The following is a 20202-nucleotide window of genomic DNA, read 5'->3' as shown; positions in this document are numbered from 1 at the left end:
TTCTTCAGAGTCTAAACATCCACGCAAGAAGAACACCCCCCTGTACAGTATGAAGCAAGTGCTGCAGGAGAAGTCGCGGTGGTGGGATGTTTGCTGGTGCTGTTGTTTATGATTGTTGTCAGACCAGCCTGTGAGTGAGGAGGCGGTTTCAGTGTTGTTAACAAAGACAAAGCCTCCAACCAACCAGCCGGGCACTTTGTCTGATGGAGCGGCGGCATGAAAAGGGAACAGTGGGGCCGGGGTTGATACAGATCAGGGAGGATTAATGATCAGATAACCACAAACCACAATGCAATCTCTCTGTGTCTCTTTCCACCGCTCCGCCACAGTCACACTGTCAGGGTGTGACACTCGCTGGGCCAGAACGGCACAGATAGAGAGAGATATGATGGGATGAATGAGGAATCAGGTAAATGAGAATTTTAGAAAGAGAAAATCAGGATTAAGGAAGTAGAATAAATTGGTTGGTTAAGTCGGTCTTTTATTATTGGTTTGACTGAGAGACCCCTCAAGGCCGTAGTTATATATTGTACGTATACTTTTGACAGTGTTTTTCAACATTTTTGTCAATGCTTAATGAAATTTGGTGCAGATGATCAAACTCCTTCCTGTTTCCTTCCTCTCCTTTTCCAAGCCGTCAGATCGATTCAACACGAGCGACGTTCTTGTTTTGACTTTCTACTGATTTGAGACCAGTGAACATGTCACTTCATATCCCTAGGACAGATTGTATGTATGTGTTTTTGACTGTTTGCTTTGATCATTGATATTCTCTGCTCTCTTTTCCATCAACATGTGCTCATTCTCTTTCATTTATCCTCCTTCAATCTGCTTCTCTTTCCCCCTCTCTCTCTCTCTCTCTCTCCTTTCATTTCACTGCATCACTCTGGGTCATGTCCCCCCCCCCCCCCCTTAATGTTTTGGAGTCGGCTGACACTGTTAGCTCGCTTCCTATTTTTATCCCCCTCCTAAGCGCCTGTTGATGGCAGTGGTTAAGTTTAAATGTGTGACTCTTGAGTTTTTCTCTGCTGCAGTTTGCTCTGGTTTTATTGCAGCTATATCACACTAGGAAAAGTGACGTTGGCCTTCATTTAATCTTGTGTCCCAACGTACACTTATTAAAATCTATGGATTTGAATCTTAAAGGTTACGGAGAAGACATGTAACAAGATCAAACTGTTCAATTTTCATCACGCAGACTCATAAAAGTGTTGGACATTGGCAACGATGAGCCGCGTCTCTGCCAAAGTGTTTAAGGACTTTTAAAGCAGTGAAGCACTGAATCCACCGAGGTGCTTGTTCCAGAACTTTTCTGCTAATGGTCAACACTTCTCCTCTGAGCTGTGTCAGGCTGTGGCTGCAGTCTCAAGAGTTACGCTAACTCAGGTCGAAGCATTACGAGCCAGATGGAAACAAACAGCTGAATGTTGTGGTGTTTCGACTCTTGTTTTTTATTTTTTTCTCTTCCCATGATAGCATTTTTTAAAAGAGACACCTTGGAAAAAACATGAGCTGCACAAAACTCCCAGGATGCACTGTGCTAGTCCCCGGGGAGCTACTTAGATATAATATAGATGAGCGAAGAACTGAAATGGGGGGGGGGGGGGGGGGAATCATACACATGATGTATTCATCATGTTGTATCAAGCTGTGGTTTCACAGACTCGAATGTTGTTATCGAATGTGTGCAGAGGAAATATCCTTTAACAAATAAATGTTAAAGGATGGAGCGGATGAGTGCAGAGACGTCCTGCTGGAGGAGCTGAAAAGATAAAATGGCAAATAAACACTTGAGTTACTGAGAGCTGATCCCACCTACACACCAACTCAACAAACACACAAACTCAAGAAACACACCAGCTCAACAAACACACTCATCTCTCAGTTGGACCTCGGTCTGTGGGCTTGTTTGTGAAAAGAAGTTTTTGGAGTGGTGTGACACAGTCTTCTGTTTGTGTGTTTGATCCAGAACAGGCAGGCCCGTGTCTTTCTCAGTTGATCAATACTTAACGGACCAGTAATAATAACATTTTATTTATCTTTGTTACATTTATTGTATTAATGAAGAACTCCGATAGTTGTTTAGTAGGAATGCAGTGAACCTTCAGTACTGATTCCCAAACCTATACTACAGTAGCTACTGATGATTATACAAGGTATTGATCTGATCTTTTTCACAAATTTAAAGTCAATATACTGCATTGCTAATTGGAATCATTTTATATTTAAGGTAACACCAAGCTGGCATTATTGAGAATCTAATTCAATGGAGTTTAAGATGATAGCTTGATAAAGATGATTTATTGTTGTGAATCAGTATTTGATCAGCTTTGAAAAGGTCGGTGTTGATCCCAAGATCCGGTTAAAATGTATCAGTTCATCTGTGTGTGTGTGTGTGTGTGTGTGTGTGTGTGTGTGTGTGTGTGTGTGTGTGTGTGTGTGTGTGTGTGTGTGTGTGTGTGTGTGTTTGTGTGTCTTCAAATGTATTTTACGGTGACAAGTCCTCAGATTTTAAAAACTATGTATTGTATAGTTGTATTATTATTATTATATTATTATTCGTAATAATAATAACTTAACATATTAACAGGTCTACTAATCATTACAGCATTAGTTTAGTTATTGCTGAGAACAACATGATAAATCACACATCAGGTAAATTTTGATATACAAAATACTAGAGGCAGCATCATGTACAGCAATCATATAAAATGTATACACTATCAGTCTGCATTTGGTGATAACATTGTTTTAAACAAGGATGATTATGATAAATAATAATTACTGTTTGAGTTAGATTATGATAATATAAGACAGATTATAGTAAGTAGGTCATGAATCATAAGTGAACTCAGTTGAACAGTGTGAGTCAACCCATTCTCCTCCTCTCTACCTGTATTTCTATTTATATCTATATGTCATCTCTGTCTCTATCAGTGTGTGGGGGAGGAGAACTGGCCGGACAGCCGGACAGTGTACATCGGACATAAAGAACCCCCTCCGGGAGCTGAGGCCTACATCCCTCAGCGTTACCCCGACAACCGCATTGTCTCCTCCAAGGTGAGTCAGTGCCTGTAACGCCGTTCATCATCATGTCATCCCTTTGTCTCACACTCAGACAACCATGTAATCCCTATTGTGAACACGTTTTTTAAAGCATGACACACTTCGCTTCCACGTGGTTGGCGAGTCCTGCATCACCATTTGTCTTGCCAGAAGGATTGTTCGGATGTGCCATCGTTTCCTCGCTCTGTGTTTTCATGTGTGTGATAGTAATTCAGCTTTTGCTCTGACCCACAGTACACCTTCTGGAACTTCGTTCCCAAGAACCTGTTTGAGCAGTTCAGAAGAATCGCTAACTTCTACTTCTTGGTCATATTTCTGGTCCAGGTGAGATTTTCACAAAAATAAATGAGCTCTGTTTTTTTTTTCAACTGTTTGATCTGCAAAGACTGAGATGCCACAGAAACCCTCTCTTAGCTCTTGTTTGTCAAAGGAAAAACAGAAAAAACACAACCAATACACAGATATTTAGCGATTTGAGTTAACTGCTTTGTTTATGTCTGCACTTTATTGCAGAATTCCGTTTTTTTATCATCTGTTTAATATATGAAATAATAGTGCGAGTGCACATATACTTCAGCATCAGAAACAATTTTATTTTCAATTATTTTTGTGTTCAAGTTCATACATTGATGAATAAATGTCTAGTGTCCAGTGGGGTGCCTGATAACTCACCTGGTTAATCGGGTGCCCCATAGACTCAGGCATCTAAGGTCAGATAATTGTGTCCTAGCGATTAAGACCGTAGTGCACAAAATATCTTTAAAACTATTTAAAGACATATTTATCAATTATTTTAATTTTCATTATTACACTATCAACAACAATTATCGGCCTACTCTAGAAAGCAGCTGTTAAAAAAAAACTAGAGCACTAGTTGTACACAAACAGAGAATTCATGAGTCCATTTCGTGATGTAATATTTTTCATGCCCACATAAAACTGGCCCTTAACTATAGACCATGGCATGCGCTGCTTAATTTGTCATAGGTACAGTAGGTAACCATATCCAAAGTTGGCTTGAAAGCAGCAGATCAGTTGGTTAAATTAACTTTGTACATCCATGTCTCAACCAAAATTAATGGCAGTTCATCCCATAATTTCAGAGCGCACAAACTTTTCTTATATTAACTCTCAGAAATGTTTTCACTTTCACTGATATTGTCATTTTCAGTCATTTCTTAATCCTCTTAACCTTAAATTAACTCAGGATTGGTTGAAGACCCTGTCATCAGGTTTCCTGATTTCACAATAAAAGCAATTATCGAAGATTTATAGGGAAATCCTGTGTCCTGTGTTTTCAGGTTATGTGAATGAATGATTATGAACAAAAATTGAGTTTGTTAACATGTCGTTATCCTGAAATATTGAGTGTCTCAATGTCTTTCTGTCTAATTCTTAATCATAGAGAAACAGCTTTTCTTTTAAACACTATATCGAACCAAATTTGGAATAATCATACAAGTGGGAGACTTTATTGAGGAGGGGACAACAATTTACCTGAATGCAGCATAGCCACAGTTTTGGTGTTTCATCAGTAGCCTGTGAAATACTGCACCCTCTCAACGGGACAAACTGGGTAACGTGCACAGCAGCAATGTTGGCACGCCTCCTCTTTTTCTTTCTGTCAGTTGTAGAGCTCCCTCTTTGTTGTATTCTCCTCCTGTATGAGTGCAGATGGAATATATATAAATCAAGATTTGATTACGGGGACACTAATAAGGACACTCAAGTCCTTATTACGGAGGCTTTTTTCTCCCTGCTTCACTTCCTTACTCAGCAATGCATACTTGGCATCTCTCCTCTCTGCCTCTCCCTTCTTCCACCCCTACCCCCACACCGCTCTCTCTCTCTCTCCTCTTTGCAGCTTATCATCGACACCCCCACCAGCCCAGTCACCAGCGGCCTGCCCCTCTTCTTTGTTATCACTGTCACCGCCATAAAACAGGTAGGACACACACAAACAATGCATGCATTTCCAGGAAATATTGCCTACAACGATCCCTCTCTCTCTCTTTCTCTCTCACTCTCTCTTTCCCTCTCTCTCTTTCACACACACCAACTCGCAGCATCGAATACGCACAGCCAATCGGGACGCTATGTTATCCGCATACACGCATTCCTCGCTCAGAGAGGGGACACGCCATTGAATATGTCTGGTGATGTGAGAAATATGATAATGAATGGTCTCCTCTGTTAATCACTCCGGCCGAGCTGGAGCTGCATCCTCTCTGCCGTGTCCTGGAGACGAGAGATGGGATGCTATCAGTGATCGATGAAGCTGTTCAGGCTACGGAGGCCTGAGTTTTGCCGGGACATAAATCTAAAACATGACGTGTTGCTTAGAAATCCAGGAAAGAGGTCACTAAGCTCTGGGAGCACAATGCTAATTAATTACAGAGTATGACTTCCACCTCTTCCCCCTCTCTCTCTCTCTCTCTCTCTCTCTCTCTCTCTCTCTCTCTCTCTCTCTCTCTCTCTCTCTCCCTCTCTCACTCTCTCTTGATATCATGCTACGTTCGGGCCCCGGTTCTCTCTGCACAATAATCCATATTCTCTCCTCCTCTCTTGCCAACAAACACACTGTTATAATCTTGTTCTCTCTCCCCTCTCCTGCTGCATCTCTCTCAGGGCTATGAGGACTGGCTCAGACACAAAGCTGACTGCTCCATAAACGAGTGTCCGGTGGACATGGTGCAGCAGGGGAAGGTGGTGAGGACGCAGAGTCACAAGCTACGGGTAAGAATGGCCTCATTAGAGCAGCGCAGCACCTGAGGCCACAAAGCACTGTACTGCTGCGTGGCTCACTTTTCTCTATATCTGTCGTGTCTCACCCCGCCTCCTCTTCTCCGCAGTCCCCTCCACCTTTGTTTCCTTCTTCCTCTCAGGCTCACTCTTGCCTTTCCCACCAATTAATATCTCTGAAGCTGTAGTAGAGGGAACAATCGCTGTCCCCTGGCACACCACGCATGAGTCCCCCCGCGGGAATTAACAGGGCCGATGTATTTTATAGATTCAGTTCTTCCTGTCGTCATCCCCTTACGTCATTCTGATGCAACAGCAGATCACAGTTTGGTAGCGTGGCTCAGTCTAATTCCTGGATATGCCCTAAAAAACCTTAGATTTGTATTCTATCATATTGTATATGTTTTCAGCAATGTTATGTGTCATAGATTTTAATTTACCACGTCAAATTCAACTTGTGTAGCCATTTCACAAAGAATTTGAATCATGAGTTCAGTTTTATCATTTCAGACAAAACCGCAGTTTAATCGTTATTAAAACAATGTGACACAAGTAATACTCAGTTTTTTGTTGTCTGGACTGTTAACCAATACACAACTCACTCTTCTGCTGTTGCATTTAAGTCTGGGACTTCAAGCATATTAACAAAGTTACAGTGATAAGTGGTCACTTAAAGTCTACGACCTCATTCAGACGTTGTCTTAACATCAGTCCATGCCAAATACAGACACACACACAAATGCAGTGACTATGAACTCTGGGTAAAACCAGCCTCATTTGGTCTTAATGTACAAAAGTGATGCAGGTGTTTATTTCCATATGAGTGATCCGATCACAAGGAGCCAAAGGAGACACATTCAGGACACATTTTAATGTCAGGGGTAAACACACAAATCTAGCGCTGTACATTTGTGATCAGATCTCTCAGGACGGACGTTGATACCAGGTCAGAAAGGAGCCCAAATGATCCAAACCATAATAATATAAAAGATGTCCAGCATTGTGATTTGTGCTGTTGCTTCATCGTAGAACCGTATGCATCACTCTGCCCCGCTGTCGCTCTCTCTCGCACACGCTCCCGTCTGTCACAGTCAGACCAGCCATCTGCAGCACCAGGAGAAATGTCACTGCTTTGGTGGCCCAGTGGACCGTCAAAACATCCACAGAGTTATTACCTTCCTGTGCTGGCAGGGGAGAACTCAGCAGAACATTGGAATATAGCTGTCGGTTAACGATTAAATGAACATCCCCCGTACTGGTACCCGGAGCAGGGCTGAATGTCAAGATTTCTGTCGAAAAGCAAGAACCGGTTTCACTGAGCTTGCATTTTTCTCTGCAGAATCCCTCTCATATTATCCAAGCGTGGATAAAAAAACAAAGGTATCTGTTTGCATTAAATGAGTGTTGAGCTCAGCACCTCCTATGTAGAGGCGAAGTATAATATTCAGTCCGGTTACACCATTGTGTCGAGAGGGGTGTTTAATGGGTGCAGGTATGTTTGGATTCTGCTGTGTCTGCTGCTCCTGTCGAGCGCGGAGACGGTGCTGGATGTTGAGTGTCATCTTGGAATGAGGCTTCGATACAGTTCCGCAGCATTAACGGTTCACGGAGCATTAGTTTGTGTTTCCATTGCAGTGGATTTCATTCTGCATTCACCTGCACCAGAAACTCTGGATTTTTCTGTCCCCCTTTGTGAGTCATTGTCCCCGTCTTTCTCTCTCTCTCTGTCCTTTCTCTCTGTCTCTTGAGTCTTCTCCGGTTTTCTGCACCAAGGTTTCTCCCTTCCGCAGATCAAACGGAGAGGATTAGAGTGTGAATTGGGAGCAGGAATAATGATGAATATATTAATCATGCAAAATCAGAGCGCGTGTGTGTACGGTCACCGTGGAGATGGGATTTATCTGAGTTTAAGCTGCTCCGCTCGCATAATCTGTTATGCAACTTCTAAATCCTTCGGGGGAAAATGGACGTCTGCATGTCTTTCTCTCTCTGTTTGTGTGAACCTCTCGTCAAAATCCTTATCTTTTATTATGGATGTAAAAAGCCATTATGGGATTGTGTGTGTGATGAGTCGTGTTCCGTCAGGTGGGGGACATCGTTGTGGTGAGGGAGGACGAGACTTTTCCATGTGACCTCATCCTTCTCTCCGCCAGTCGTCAGGATGGGACCTGCTTCGTCACCACCACCAGCCTGGACGGGGAGTCCAGTCACAAGGTGCCAGGACGAGTGCATGATGTGGATTTTCTTTTACTCAGCCATATTTAAGAGATTTTAAAGTACTAAAAATAGTATTTTCATATTTATAACCTTATTAAAGTTCCACGTCATCAATTGGTTAAATTCCTGCATTCGCATTAACACGTAATGCTTGTGTCAGCTCTGTGACAACATTGTTCATTATGGTCATTATCACAAACCTTGTGTAATTATCATATTTCCCAATTATTTAGTATTTTTTCTCACACTATGTTAAACAATAGTTTCACTAAACACACTTGGATTTCCAACGATGTTCCATGACAATTTACAGATTGAAAAATATCAAATTTCTCCAATATGTTTATTTAGAACTTTTCTACAACACATTGATTGATAATACATTTCTACAAAAAAATTAAAAGATCAATTTCCCAATGCGGTACACACTCATCTAGAGATGACATTGTTGGTATTTAATCTTTTAGATCAAGTGACAGATAATTAATCAGCAACAAATTATCAATTAATTGAATTTCAGGAGAACAAAACAGTCCACTTAGGTTTTAAGTGGACTACGCTACACTGTAGTTCTCCAGCCGCCCTCCTCCTATATGCCCCCAGGGTGACCCCCTGCTGCGCTCACCTTCCCAGCATGCTTTTGTCTCCTGACCTGCCAATTGCCTGTGATGGTTCCCCTCGCTGCCTCTCCTGATGGACCCTGGGATGAGGAAGCAAATGACCCCTGCTCTCATTACTGGCTGCGGGTGACATTTTCCTCGGTTGTCTTCTTCATTCCCTCGTCCTCTGCCTTTGTCCCTCAGACCTATTATGCCGTACCAGATACCTTGGCCTTTAGAACGGAGCAGGAGGTGGATTCTCTACATGCCATCATTGAATGTGAACAACCGCAGCCTGACCTCTACAAGTGAGTCTGACACACACTCACTGATGCATCTCTCTCCGACCTATTATCACATCTTAGAAGTAAATCTTCGTTTAGTTCTGTCATGATTTCATTTAGCTGTGACCTTTTCCAGATTTGTGGGACGCATCCATATTTACAAGGACAACGAAGAGCCCGTGGCTCGGTGAGAACTTTACTTTTAACTTTTCCTTTAGTTTTCACAGGGCCAATTTTTTTTTTTGTCTCATATCATGAAATGGTGTTTTTTTTTATTCTTGCAGACCACTCGGAGCTGAGAACTTGCTCCTTAGAGGAGCGACACTGAAAAACACACAACGCATTTATGGTACAAACACACAGTGTCACATTGTTTAAACATCCAAAGAAGGGTTGTTGTTATTGTTACGGTAACTCCGTGTTTTCTCTCTCCTCAGCTGTTGCAGTCTACACCGGCATGGAGACGAAGATGGCGCTTAATTACCAGTCTAAATCTCAAAAGCGCTCCGCTGTAGAAAAGTAAGATGAATGTCCAAACTCCTTTCACTGCACAGTCAGGGTTTCTGCAGGGTCTTAAAAAGTGAGCCGTGATCCTGACCCTCACTTTACTCCCTCTCGTCTCTGCAGGTCGATGAATGCCTTCCTGATAGTGTATCTGTGCATCTTGATCAGTAAAGCGGTGATCAACACTGTTTTGAAATACGCGTGGCAGTGGTCTCCCGACCGAGATGAGCCCGGGTACAACCACAGGACTGAGAACGAGCGGCAGCGGCACGTGGTCTGTCCATCGACCTCCGCTTAAAAAAAAATATATATAGATGCCTATAACCCCCAACTCTGATATTCACTAAAACATCATTGCTGTCATTTTTCTTTCCACCCAACCACAGGTGATCCGAGCGTTCACAGACTTCCTGGCTTTCATGGTCTTGTTTAACTACATCATCCCGGTCTCCATGTACGTGACGGTGGAGATGCAGAAATTCCTCGGCTCCTACTTCATCACGTGGGATGAAGAGATGTTTGATGACGAGCTGGGAGAGGGAGCTCAGGTCAACACCTCCGACCTTAACGAAGAGCTGGGACAGGTATATATACACACACACACTAACCACACACAGACACTCTCTCACTCACTCACTAACTCACCCACTCACCCACTCACACACACACACACACACACACACACACACACACACACACACTCTAAGTCTCTCTCTCTCTATCTCCCAGGTGGAGTATGTGTTCACTGATAAGACCGGCACTCTGACTGAGAACAACATGGAGTTTATTGAATGCTGTGTTGATGGGAACGTCTACGTCCCGCACGCCATCTGCAACGGACAAATCCTCAGCGCTGCGTCAAGTATAGACATGATCGATTCCTCACCTGGAGGATACAGGAGAGTAAGTGTGTGTTTGTGTGTGTGGGCTACTGTACAGTAAGCAGGCTCCTAAATCCAGCCTGAGTTGAATCTATGCTGCACCAAGAAGACGACTAACATTTCCAGACAGAAAGACTATTAAAGTAATTTCTTGGACGTAAATGTCCATTTTGAAGGGATTTTGCGATACCCTCCAGTATATCCAGTTCATAAAAACTTCAACATTTGCTCTGTAGCCACTGTTTGCTCTGTCTTACATAGACACAGACACAGAGAAAGTGATGAGTCGTGCGATCCTGGCAGGGGCAGCAGTGATTTGTTTAGAAATAATAGAGGAAAAGTTGTGGAGTCAGCATGAGCAGCAGAAGGCCACCACATATGACCAGAGAGGGAGAAGAGCAGGCCCTGCCAAAAGACCTAAATGTGTAGAGAACTCAAGAAAGAAAAAAGATTTCAAGCATTTTTCTGCTGCTGGGAAATGTAGTTCAAACATACGAGAGCAGTGACAATATGGCACCACACTGTGATCCTTAGGATGGAAAGGAGCTTGAGGATTACTGCTTGAAAAGAAGAAGTCATATCACGATGACTCAAACTCACAAACTGATGCACCTTAGACATGTACTGAGCTGTTGCCTGAGTGAAATAAAAAGTGTTTCTGGATTTGTTCGTCTGTTCCTTCGTCTAGGAACACGAGGATCTGTTTTTCCGGGCGCTGTGTCTGTGTCACACTGTCCAGGTGAAGGAGGAGGAGACGGTGGATGGTATCAAGAGAGGCATTCACCAGGGCAGGCCCACCTCCTTCTACATCTCCTCCTCACCGGATGAGGTGGCTCTGGTGGAGGGAATGAAGAGGTACACTCGCTGATTCACCTGGAGACGCACCCGCCCTCATACCTTTTGCTGCTTGAACTCAAATGTGTCTTGGGCCACATATGTTGGACCGCCTACTTAGTGGCTTTCAGCTCTGATCACCACAGAGGCCATGCAGACATGAACTCGGGAAAATATCTGCACAATCGGAGCTGGACATTTTCCAGATTTTGTCTTTCACCAATAGCAAAACGCAGTCAGACATGTTCACATTACAACAAGAAAATGTCCGGAGCTTCCAGATGAGTCCGGAGGCAAATTCTGCTAGGAAAATCGGATGCAAAAAATCCAAGTTGACATCTATGTCTGCATCCTCGACTTGCATGGCTCCTCTATTCCATCCAGATGTTAATCCCAGATCCAAAATGTGTCCGAACACTTTTAATCCTTTCTGAGTGTGATGCAAATACTACTGCTCCTCATAGTGTACATGGAAAACCTTCCATCTGACTTAATATCATTTCCGTCTCTCTTGTTGCCAGGCTGGGTTACACTTATCTAAGACTGAAAGACAACTACATGGAGATCCTCAACAAAGATGATGAGATTGAAAGGTTGGTTCATTGTGGTCACACCGCAGGAGAGAAAAACGAGGAGTGAGTCAGTTGATGGATCTGTGTCTGTACATCAGCTGCCCGGAGGGAACCAGACCTCGGATTGGGTTTCATGTTCTGAAGAGGCTACTATAAAAAACTACAACCACGAAACGGTGGGCGGAGCTGTTGGTCAAAATGCTCTCACTGACTGAAAGGCAGCAGTGTAACATTAGAGAGGCATTTTATGGAAAGTGTCTGATGTTTGGATTATTATAGGAAGTGTAACTGTGACCATCCTCTCTCTCCATCACTCTCTGCAGTGGTGTGTCAATAGTGAGTTATATAAAGGAAGCAGGGGAGCAGGAGCTAAAAAAAACTGTTGAAAATCAATTCAATCGATTTCTGATTACTCTCTGTTTTTGATAGGCTCCTCTCTTTGACATAGACACATTAAGGTCCGCTGGAGCATGACCAGGAAGTAAAATATGCACTTAAAAATGTATAAATAGTGAAAAATTACCTTAAACCCCTGGTCTCAGTATCAATTCAACATATTTAACAGTTTTTCCTAAATACTTTCATTGACATATGTTAACAAGAGGATCATTTGAATGCCAACTCTGTCTCTCCTCCAGGTTTCAGCTGCTCCATGTCCTGAACTTCGACTCTGTCAGAAGGAGAATGAGTGTCATTGTCAAGTCAAGCTCAGGTGAAATTTTTCAAACAGAAATCAGTGTTAATACACGTTATAAATCTTCCATCAGACACTAGAGCAGTGTTGCGATTTGTCTGAATTTGTTTTTTGTTTGCTGTTCGTGTGTTTGTGGACTCTCAGGAGAATACCTGCTCTTCTGTAAGGGCGCAGACTCGTCCATTTTCCCCCGGGTGGTGTCTGGGAAGGTGGAGCAAGTGAAAGCTCGGGTGGAGCAGAACGCTGTAGTAAGTGTACAGAGTACGGACTGTATGAAATAAGAGTGGGTTTGTTAAAACATCACATCACTCAATGATAGTTTTCTTTGTTAAAGGACAATAATGTGAATTAATTTAAATTTAAAGCTAAATTAAATTTGATGTCCTTATTAGCAACATAAAGAAAGTTGATATTTGTTTGTAAGAAATTAATCAATGACCTTGGTGTAAAGGATTAACACAGAATTATGTTAAAGTTCTGCTGTTGAACCTGTTTTTTAGCATCTTTTAGCAATTTTTTAATTTTTTAATTTTTTTATATATGATTTATTTGTAGAAATTTCAAAACAAGACTTAATGTACAAAAGTCCTCACAGATGAGAAATGATAGGATAACATATCAGACAGCCAAATGGTGAGGATACACATTACAACAACAAAATATACATAACAATAAATAATAATACAAGAGGAACAAAAAAATAGTTTTGAGCTTCCTGGCGGAGGTAACAAACTCACTTGGGCTCACATGACATCTTACACTGTTGCTCGGTTTCTCTCTGTAACAACAGGAGGGGCTGCGGACTCTGTGCGTCGCCTTCCGCCGGCTGTCGGAGTCAGAATACGAGGAGGCGTGTCGTCAGCTGACCGATGCCAAGCTGGCCCTGCAGGACAGGGAGCAGAAGCTGGCGCAGGCCTATGACACCATCGAGAGGGACTTTGTGCTTCTGGGCGCTACAGCGGTGGAGGACAGGTTGGTCACCGCGGAGATAGAGAGGAAAGATGAGAGAGACTTCAGAGAACAGAGGAGAGATGAATTAGTCATGATGCCATTTTCAAAGTGTTGTTATGTCTCACGGGGCTAAAAATACAAATGTTCATTTATTCTAAGAACAACATCGTCTAACAAGGCACGACTCAAGACTTCAGTATTGACCCCAACTAATTTACACTTTGACTTCCTGATAGATGAAGTGCTGATGAGCAGGGAGCGGAAAGATCATGCATTGACAAGTTGTCACCAGTTGGTAATTGATTGAGGCTTTAACCCACCCGACTGGAGGCTGCGATCTGATTGACTTATTGATGTGCAGGCTCCAGGAGAAAGCTGCAGATACCATCGAGTCCCTGCACAAGGCCGGCATGAAGGTTTGGGTCCTGACGGGAGACAAGATGGAGACGGCGGCGGCCACCTGCTACGCCAGTAAACTGTTTCGTCGAAGCACACAGATCCTGGAGCTGACCAAGAAACGCACGGAGGAGCAGAGTCTGCACGACGTTCTGTTCGAGCTGAACAGGACCGTCCTCAGACAACGCTCGATTTCTGGGTATGAGGCAAACCTCATGGGGAGTGCTTTGAATCCACATATCACACAATCACAATCTATGTGCATTCAACTTCAAACCGCAGACTCGTCTACAATTGATTTGTCTTCTTTGTTTCTTGATATTTTCTTCCAGGTTGTCAGTCGACTGCATCGACTTTGGTCTGATCATCGACGGGGCCACTCTGTCCGCGGTACTAAAGCCGAACCCGGAGGGCGCCGGCCACAGCAACTACAGAGAGATCTTTCTGGACATCTGTCGCAACTGTAGCGCCGTGCTCTGCTGTCGCATGGCGCCGCTGCAGAAAGCACAGGTGACAGAGCGGGGCTCCTTTTGCAAACGTTCTTCCCAAGTGACAAACAGTCATATTGATTAATGGTGGGTTTGTGTTTCTGCAGATTGTGAAGTTAATCAAAGCTTCCAAGGAGCATCCCATTACCCTCGCCATTGGCGACGGAGCCAACGATGTCAGCATGATCCTGGAAGCGCATGTGGGCATTGGTGAGCTCCTTTCACTGCACTAATCACTGGCTAATTTGCTAAATCCTCCATTAATATATGAAAGACTTTTTATCCACTAGAGTCAGAGTTGATTTTGAACGCTCATTACACTGATGCACATTAAGAACAAACAGCTAAGATTATCTCACATTTGTCACATTTTACAGAGTTGCGTAAAATCTTGGTATCATTATTATGGAGAATATAATAGTAATAATTAAACAACAAACTTGAAATTAAATGATTATAATTTATAGATAAGCTAAAAAAACAATATATTGAACTTGATTTTTAAAGGTTTGCTTTTGCCACATTTCACTGGTTCTTATTTGGGTTTTAGATTTTTTTGTTTAACAGTGTCTTGTGTTCCCTCAGGTATCATGGGTAAAGAAGGCCGACAGGCAGCAAGGAACAGTGACTATGCCATCCCGAAATTTAAACACCTGAAGAAGATGTTACTCGTCCACGGTCACTACTACTACATCCGCATTGCTGAGCTCGTTCAGTACTTCTTCTACAAGGTACCAGACAAATGCTTTGTGTACCCCAGTGGCTCACACGGTTTAATCACTTTAGCGTAATTCCCGGTGAAACACTGAGTTACAATGCGCCAGATTTTCTCAGCCACTCTGACAGATTACTGGATCCATGAATCCCCAGTGCAACATTCTCTCCTGGATTCATGGGCGCAGTGATCAGTGTGGGCGGCTTCCACCGAAATCCGTGCCCTGCCAACTGATTCATTTTTTTTGCTTTTTGGCAGGCCAGCTCCTTGCAGCCCACTCACCACTCACTGAGCTTATAGCCCAATCTCTGCATAAACAGAAATGTGTAGATCGTAGCATTTTTAGATTCTTCAAATCTCTTCACATGTTCTTGTTTCAGGCTTATCGCTGACTCCTCTTGTTGTTTTTTCTTTTTTATTCAATCTTTTCCAGAATGTTTGCTTCATCTTCCCTCAGTTCCTGTATCAGTTCTTCTGTGGCTTCTCCCAACAGGTAAGTAGTTGACACTGAGGTGGGGTTAAAGTAAGCCAGCACCCAATGTATGTTTGTACAGTGTTTACATATCCACAGCGTTTTAGTTTATATCATTGTATGTTCATCGACCTTGTCCTTGCGTGTAGCTGCATGTGCCAGAAATGACACCTTTTTTAACTTTTATGCACGTCTAATGCAACATGAGTCTGTTAACAGGTCCGTCCCTCTAGACATCTCTATGACTCCTCATTATGAGGGAGTATAGCAATTCCCACAAGGCTCCTGGAGGGACTTTTGGTAAACACAAGGCATTCTGCAGCAAACTATGGAAAAAACTCTTCAACCAGTTTGTCAAGGCACACAAGCCTGAAGCGTGGCTCCTAGAAAAACACAAGATGGTGCTAAAACCGTTCTGCTTGTGTTTCTTCTTCTTGGCCTTTTTGCTGCTGTGTTGTTTTTATTTATCTCAGTGAAAGCACTTATCGTTTAGGGAAAGCACAGAGTCCCTGCTCCTCAAGCGAGAGTATAAAGAGATAAACACACATTGTGTCTTTACACTAATGTCTGACAAAGTTAGCAATTAGCTGGTGAACACATTTTAGCATTAACTAGCTGTAGAAACCCACACAGACCAATACAGAATTAAATGAAAAGCTAAAACTAGAAGAAGATATTTATAAATGTATTTCTATTCCTTTTTTGAGCATGCACAGCCTTATTTGAATTTCTTTCACTGGGATATGACTGTTTGTTTTTGTTTGTTTTGTTTGAATGAATATTGGCCCGAAACACAACTTTAGATGAATTTGACAGTTTACTGTTTGTAAACACATTTGTGCCACAACAACTTTGTGAGCCGTTATTATGTTGGATGCTGTTTTTTTGGTACTTTGTTGCTGCCCCCATGTGACCAAAAAAGTGAAACAACACAGCTTTAAATGGTGAGATGTCCTTTTAGATATATCACGCTGTCTGTGTCTGTTGTGTTTGTCCCTTTGCAGCCCCTGTACGACACCGCCTATTTAACTTTGTACAACATCAGCTTCACCTCCCTCCCGATCCTCCTCTACAGCCTGGTTGAGCAGCACGTCAGCATGGACACACTCAAGCGGGATCCCTCTTTGTACAGGTGAGGTCGAGACACGATGTGTGTGTTGCCCTGGTAAAAAATATCGTTTTAACTGTTACAACTCTGCTTTTCTACCCCTCTGTCTCAGGGACATAGCCAAGAACTCTCTCCTCCGCTGGCCCGTCTTCCTGTACTGGACGTGCCTGGGTGTGTTTGACGCCGTTATCTTCTTCTTTGGTGCCTACTTCCTGTTTGACAACACCACTTTCACCAGCAACGGCCAGGTGAGCCTCTGTCTCTGTGTCAGCAGACAGGGACTTCTGTCATTTTTGTAGAAACTCACAGTTTTGTGGGGCGTTTGAATCCTTCAGGGAATTTAAAAGGAGGATAATGGATAAAAAAAGAAAACGTCTTTACGAACACTCATTCATCTCCATTAAGGGATGACTCATTTTTTTGTCTTATCTGTAACAGTAAGAGTTCTGTTCTGGGCCTGTAGCTCAGCGACATTGGATCTCCATTCATATCGACAACGCAATAGCATCGTTCTCTGTATTGTTAATTTCATGTCAACTGTTTTCAATTGCCTTTGGTCCTGTTTTTTAAGTTGAAACATCCTGAAATTCATTTGACCCTTTGTCCTGATTCTTTTTCTCTTTTTCTCCCCCTCCCCCCCTCCTCTTCTTCTTCTCTCTCTGCTTCCTCTCTCTTTATTTTGCTCCTCCTCCTCCTCCTCCTCCTCCTCCTCCTCTTCTTCTTCTTCTTCTTCTTCTTCTTCTTCTTCTTCTTCTGCGTCCTCAGCTCATGACCACCAACACACAGATGGTAAGCCCTGTCTCCCTCCCTGTCGGCTCTCTCTGTCTTTCACGCTCTTTTAGTTCCTGTCGTACCGTTTAAGCTTTCAGTTTTGACCGTTTCATCCGGTTTCATCCCTCCTCACTTCACATCATCCATGCACTTTCATTTGAATGTGTAGTTTTCTCGTGCTCCATTATTCCCCCTAATCTCTGTAAAGCCCTGAATCCTGCTCAGTACCTGATCGTAACAACTCCACTGACACAGTAGAAACCTTAGATGCTCCCCCACATTATTCCTGTGTTTGTTAGTAAATAGAGTATGTAACGTAGATTATGATTCCAACATGTGTGTGTGTGTGAATTTGTTTCTTCATTTGTATTTGTGGTAGCAGTTTTTGGGGTTGGTTTGTTTTTAATTTCCCTGCTCCTGTGTTGATGGGGGGGCTTTTCATCATGTACTCTTTCTGTTCTCTTGACAGATGCTTAAAAAAGGCAATACAAGCAATTTGTGTCATTCATAAAGAAAATCAGTAACTATATTGTCTCTCAGTAGAGCACATACCTCCGCCAAGGCCCAGCAGTCTACTTCAATTCAATCAAGCTGCGCCAGATTTCACTCAAAATATCAGTTCTCAAAAGCCATTCTCAGACTTGAACTCCAGAAAATGTCCGCAAACGGATTCCGATCTTTCTCCTGAGTTTGCGTTTCAGCTACAAAGAACAGAGGAGGAGATTCTCTGCTGCAGGAGGCAGGAGGTATAAATTCCGCTGCAGAGATCTGTTAAGAGCACAATCTTATCTTATCACCAAAAGCTCTTGAATATCGTCTTTCCACGATGAAACCTTCTACGTGCGTGGCTCCTCTTTTCATCCTGCTATATTTGTAATCTTTTGTTGTTGTCGTTTTTCAGTTTATCATTCATCGCGTGTTAGAAACGTCATCAGTACGTCGTCTAGTGATTTTACTTGGGTTTGGCAGGAGAAACTCCAGGGAATGTCCGCAGCTACTGACTCGTTCTCACATACTGCCCCTGTGGATAGTTTCAGTAGATTATTTGGAGTTCATTGCATGTCTCAGCAGGCATGATGTGTTTATTCAGATCCATGAATTATATCACCTGGGAAATCTCACAGTTTTGAATAAAGTGAAATAACAATCCCTGGATCCGCGCCCAGACAGGGGTGAAAACATAACTTCCTTGGCGGAGGTAATGAATGAAGTAAGATACCAACAACCAGCTGTGTCTTTCGCTCCCTCCCTCCATCCTCCTTCACCCCCCCCCCCCCCCCGACTGTCATTCCATCTGTTCACTCCTGGTGTCTGTTTAAACCTTTCTAGGATTAAGGCAGGTTGAAAAAAATGTGGATGGTGAGAGGTGATATTAAGATTTTTGGCTCAAACCTTTATATATACAGATATTGTTCTCTTCCTACCTAACCACAGCAGATATGGTGTGAAAGCGTCGGTCTGCTCCTCTCCCCTGCTTGTAGTAAAACCGTAGTGTGCTCCCTAATCCACGAGGCAGGTTGTGTGAGCGCCCAACCTCTAACCCTCTTCTTTCTCCCTCCTCCTCACAGATGTTTGGGAACTGGACCTTCGGGACTCTCGTCTTCACTGTGCTTGTGTTCACCGTTACGCTCAAGGTGTGTACGTCTTCAGAGGTCTAATGATGGAGGAGAGAGGGACACACACATTCAAGGCCATTGCACTGCATAATCCCTCCATTCGAAAGAGGTCATTACCCGCGGCGCTCGTGCTCACTGTTATGTTTCATAAAATGATCGACTGCGCCGGATGCTCGGTTTGCGCAACAGTTAAGCCTGAAGGCAGTGTCATTGACGGTATTGACTGCTCCAGTGTTTACTATGTATTTATTCTTGTTTGTTTCAGCTTGCCTTGGACACACACCACTGGACCTGGATCAATCACTTTGTCATCTGGGGGTCGCTACTTTTCTACGTTATTTTCTCTCTTCTCTGGGGAGGCATCATTTGGTATTATACCCTCTGGGTTTTTTACGGCAATCTATCGCCTTATATGTGTTAAGCACATTTCTGTAAAAGCAATCCTTGTCTCTTTCCTGTCGCTGCTCAGGCCGTTCCTGAACTACCAGAGGATGTACTACGTTTTCATGCAGATGTTGTCCAGTGGTCCAGCCTGGCTCAGTATCATCCTACTTATCACGGTCAGCTTGTTGCCAGATGTCATCAAGAAGGTCCTCTGCAGGACCATGTGTCCCACAGCCACCGAACGTGCACAGGTAGGTCCACAGTGAATCTGCTGAAGCTTTCAGCCATAGACTATATACAAAGATGGTCGACATGACGGCTCAACAAAAGTGAAGCTAAAGCGTCTCAATCACACCCTGGTGGCTGGATTCAGTATAGGCCATAAACCCTGGCTTCTCCATGTTAGTGGATGGGGCGTGGACTAAATTAGAAAGTCAAAGTAAATTATTTATAAATGTGTTTCTGTCATTTTAAGTGATTTTTCGGATGAGCTTGGTTTTAATTAGATATTTGATGCTTTTAAAACGAGGCAAGGCAGTTTTATTTATATACATTTATTTATGTGCTGTACAGGGACATCAAAACAACACAGGAAAAAGTTGTAGAGGAATTCTAAATCAGAAATACAAACAACAAACAATTTTTCAAGGAAAATATAAGAGATTAAAAAGAGCAGAATACCAACAGGTAGCCTACCAAGACTAAAATAGGTAAAAGAAATAAACAGGATCAAATCTGTAAAAACTATAAATAAATTTGTACATTTGTCAAATAGATAGAAATTTGTAATATAATAATTGAATTGGTTGAGAAAGTGTATTTTAGCTTCGTTTTTGTGCAACAGGAGGAAGAGACATTTCTTCCATCTTTATTTACGGTCTGTGCTTTCAATTGTCTTGTTAGGATTT

At 42.9% G+C, this 20202-nt stretch overlaps 1 protein-coding gene across 1 annotated transcript in view; it reads left to right on the top strand.

Annotated features, from left to right (window-relative positions):
- LOC128455922 (phospholipid-transporting ATPase IH) overlaps positions 1-19961 on the top strand; it is a 28110-nt gene extending 8149 nt beyond the window's left edge. The window contains exons 2-28 of the mRNA XM_053439882.1: positions 2938-3060; positions 3301-3390; positions 4931-5011; positions 5695-5802; positions 7894-8022; positions 8829-8932; positions 9045-9095; positions 9193-9257; positions 9346-9427; positions 9536-9686; positions 9799-9996; positions 10142-10315; positions 10982-11148; positions 11649-11720; positions 12338-12411; positions 12538-12641; positions 13184-13365; positions 13706-13939; positions 14073-14250; positions 14336-14438; positions 14814-14959; positions 15377-15436; positions 16420-16547; positions 16636-16771; positions 18863-18928; positions 19176-19279; positions 19380-19961. Coding sequence (XP_053295857.1) covers positions 2938-3060; positions 3301-3390; positions 4931-5011; positions 5695-5802; positions 7894-8022; positions 8829-8932; positions 9045-9095; positions 9193-9257; positions 9346-9427; positions 9536-9686; positions 9799-9996; positions 10142-10315; positions 10982-11148; positions 11649-11720; positions 12338-12411; positions 12538-12641; positions 13184-13365; positions 13706-13939; positions 14073-14250; positions 14336-14438; positions 14814-14959; positions 15377-15436; positions 16420-16547; positions 16636-16771; positions 18863-18928; positions 19176-19279; positions 19380-19560 — 3291 coding nt within the window. The 3' untranslated portion in view covers positions 19561-19961. The remainder of the gene's footprint in view (positions 1-2937; positions 3061-3300; positions 3391-4930; positions 5012-5694; positions 5803-7893; positions 8023-8828; positions 8933-9044; positions 9096-9192; positions 9258-9345; positions 9428-9535; positions 9687-9798; positions 9997-10141; positions 10316-10981; positions 11149-11648; positions 11721-12337; positions 12412-12537; positions 12642-13183; positions 13366-13705; positions 13940-14072; positions 14251-14335; positions 14439-14813; positions 14960-15376; positions 15437-16419; positions 16548-16635; positions 16772-18862; positions 18929-19175; positions 19280-19379) is intronic.
- The last annotated feature ends 241 nt before the right edge of the window (positions 19962-20202 follow it).

This window comes from Pleuronectes platessa, chromosome 14 (genome assembly GCF_947347685.1).
Source record: "Pleuronectes platessa chromosome 14, fPlePla1.1, whole genome shotgun sequence".
Taxonomy (NCBI): domain Eukaryota; kingdom Metazoa; phylum Chordata; class Actinopteri; order Pleuronectiformes; family Pleuronectidae; genus Pleuronectes; species Pleuronectes platessa.
The sequence above is the reverse complement of the archived record's forward strand: the minus strand, read 5'-3'. Positions and strand labels throughout refer to the sequence as shown.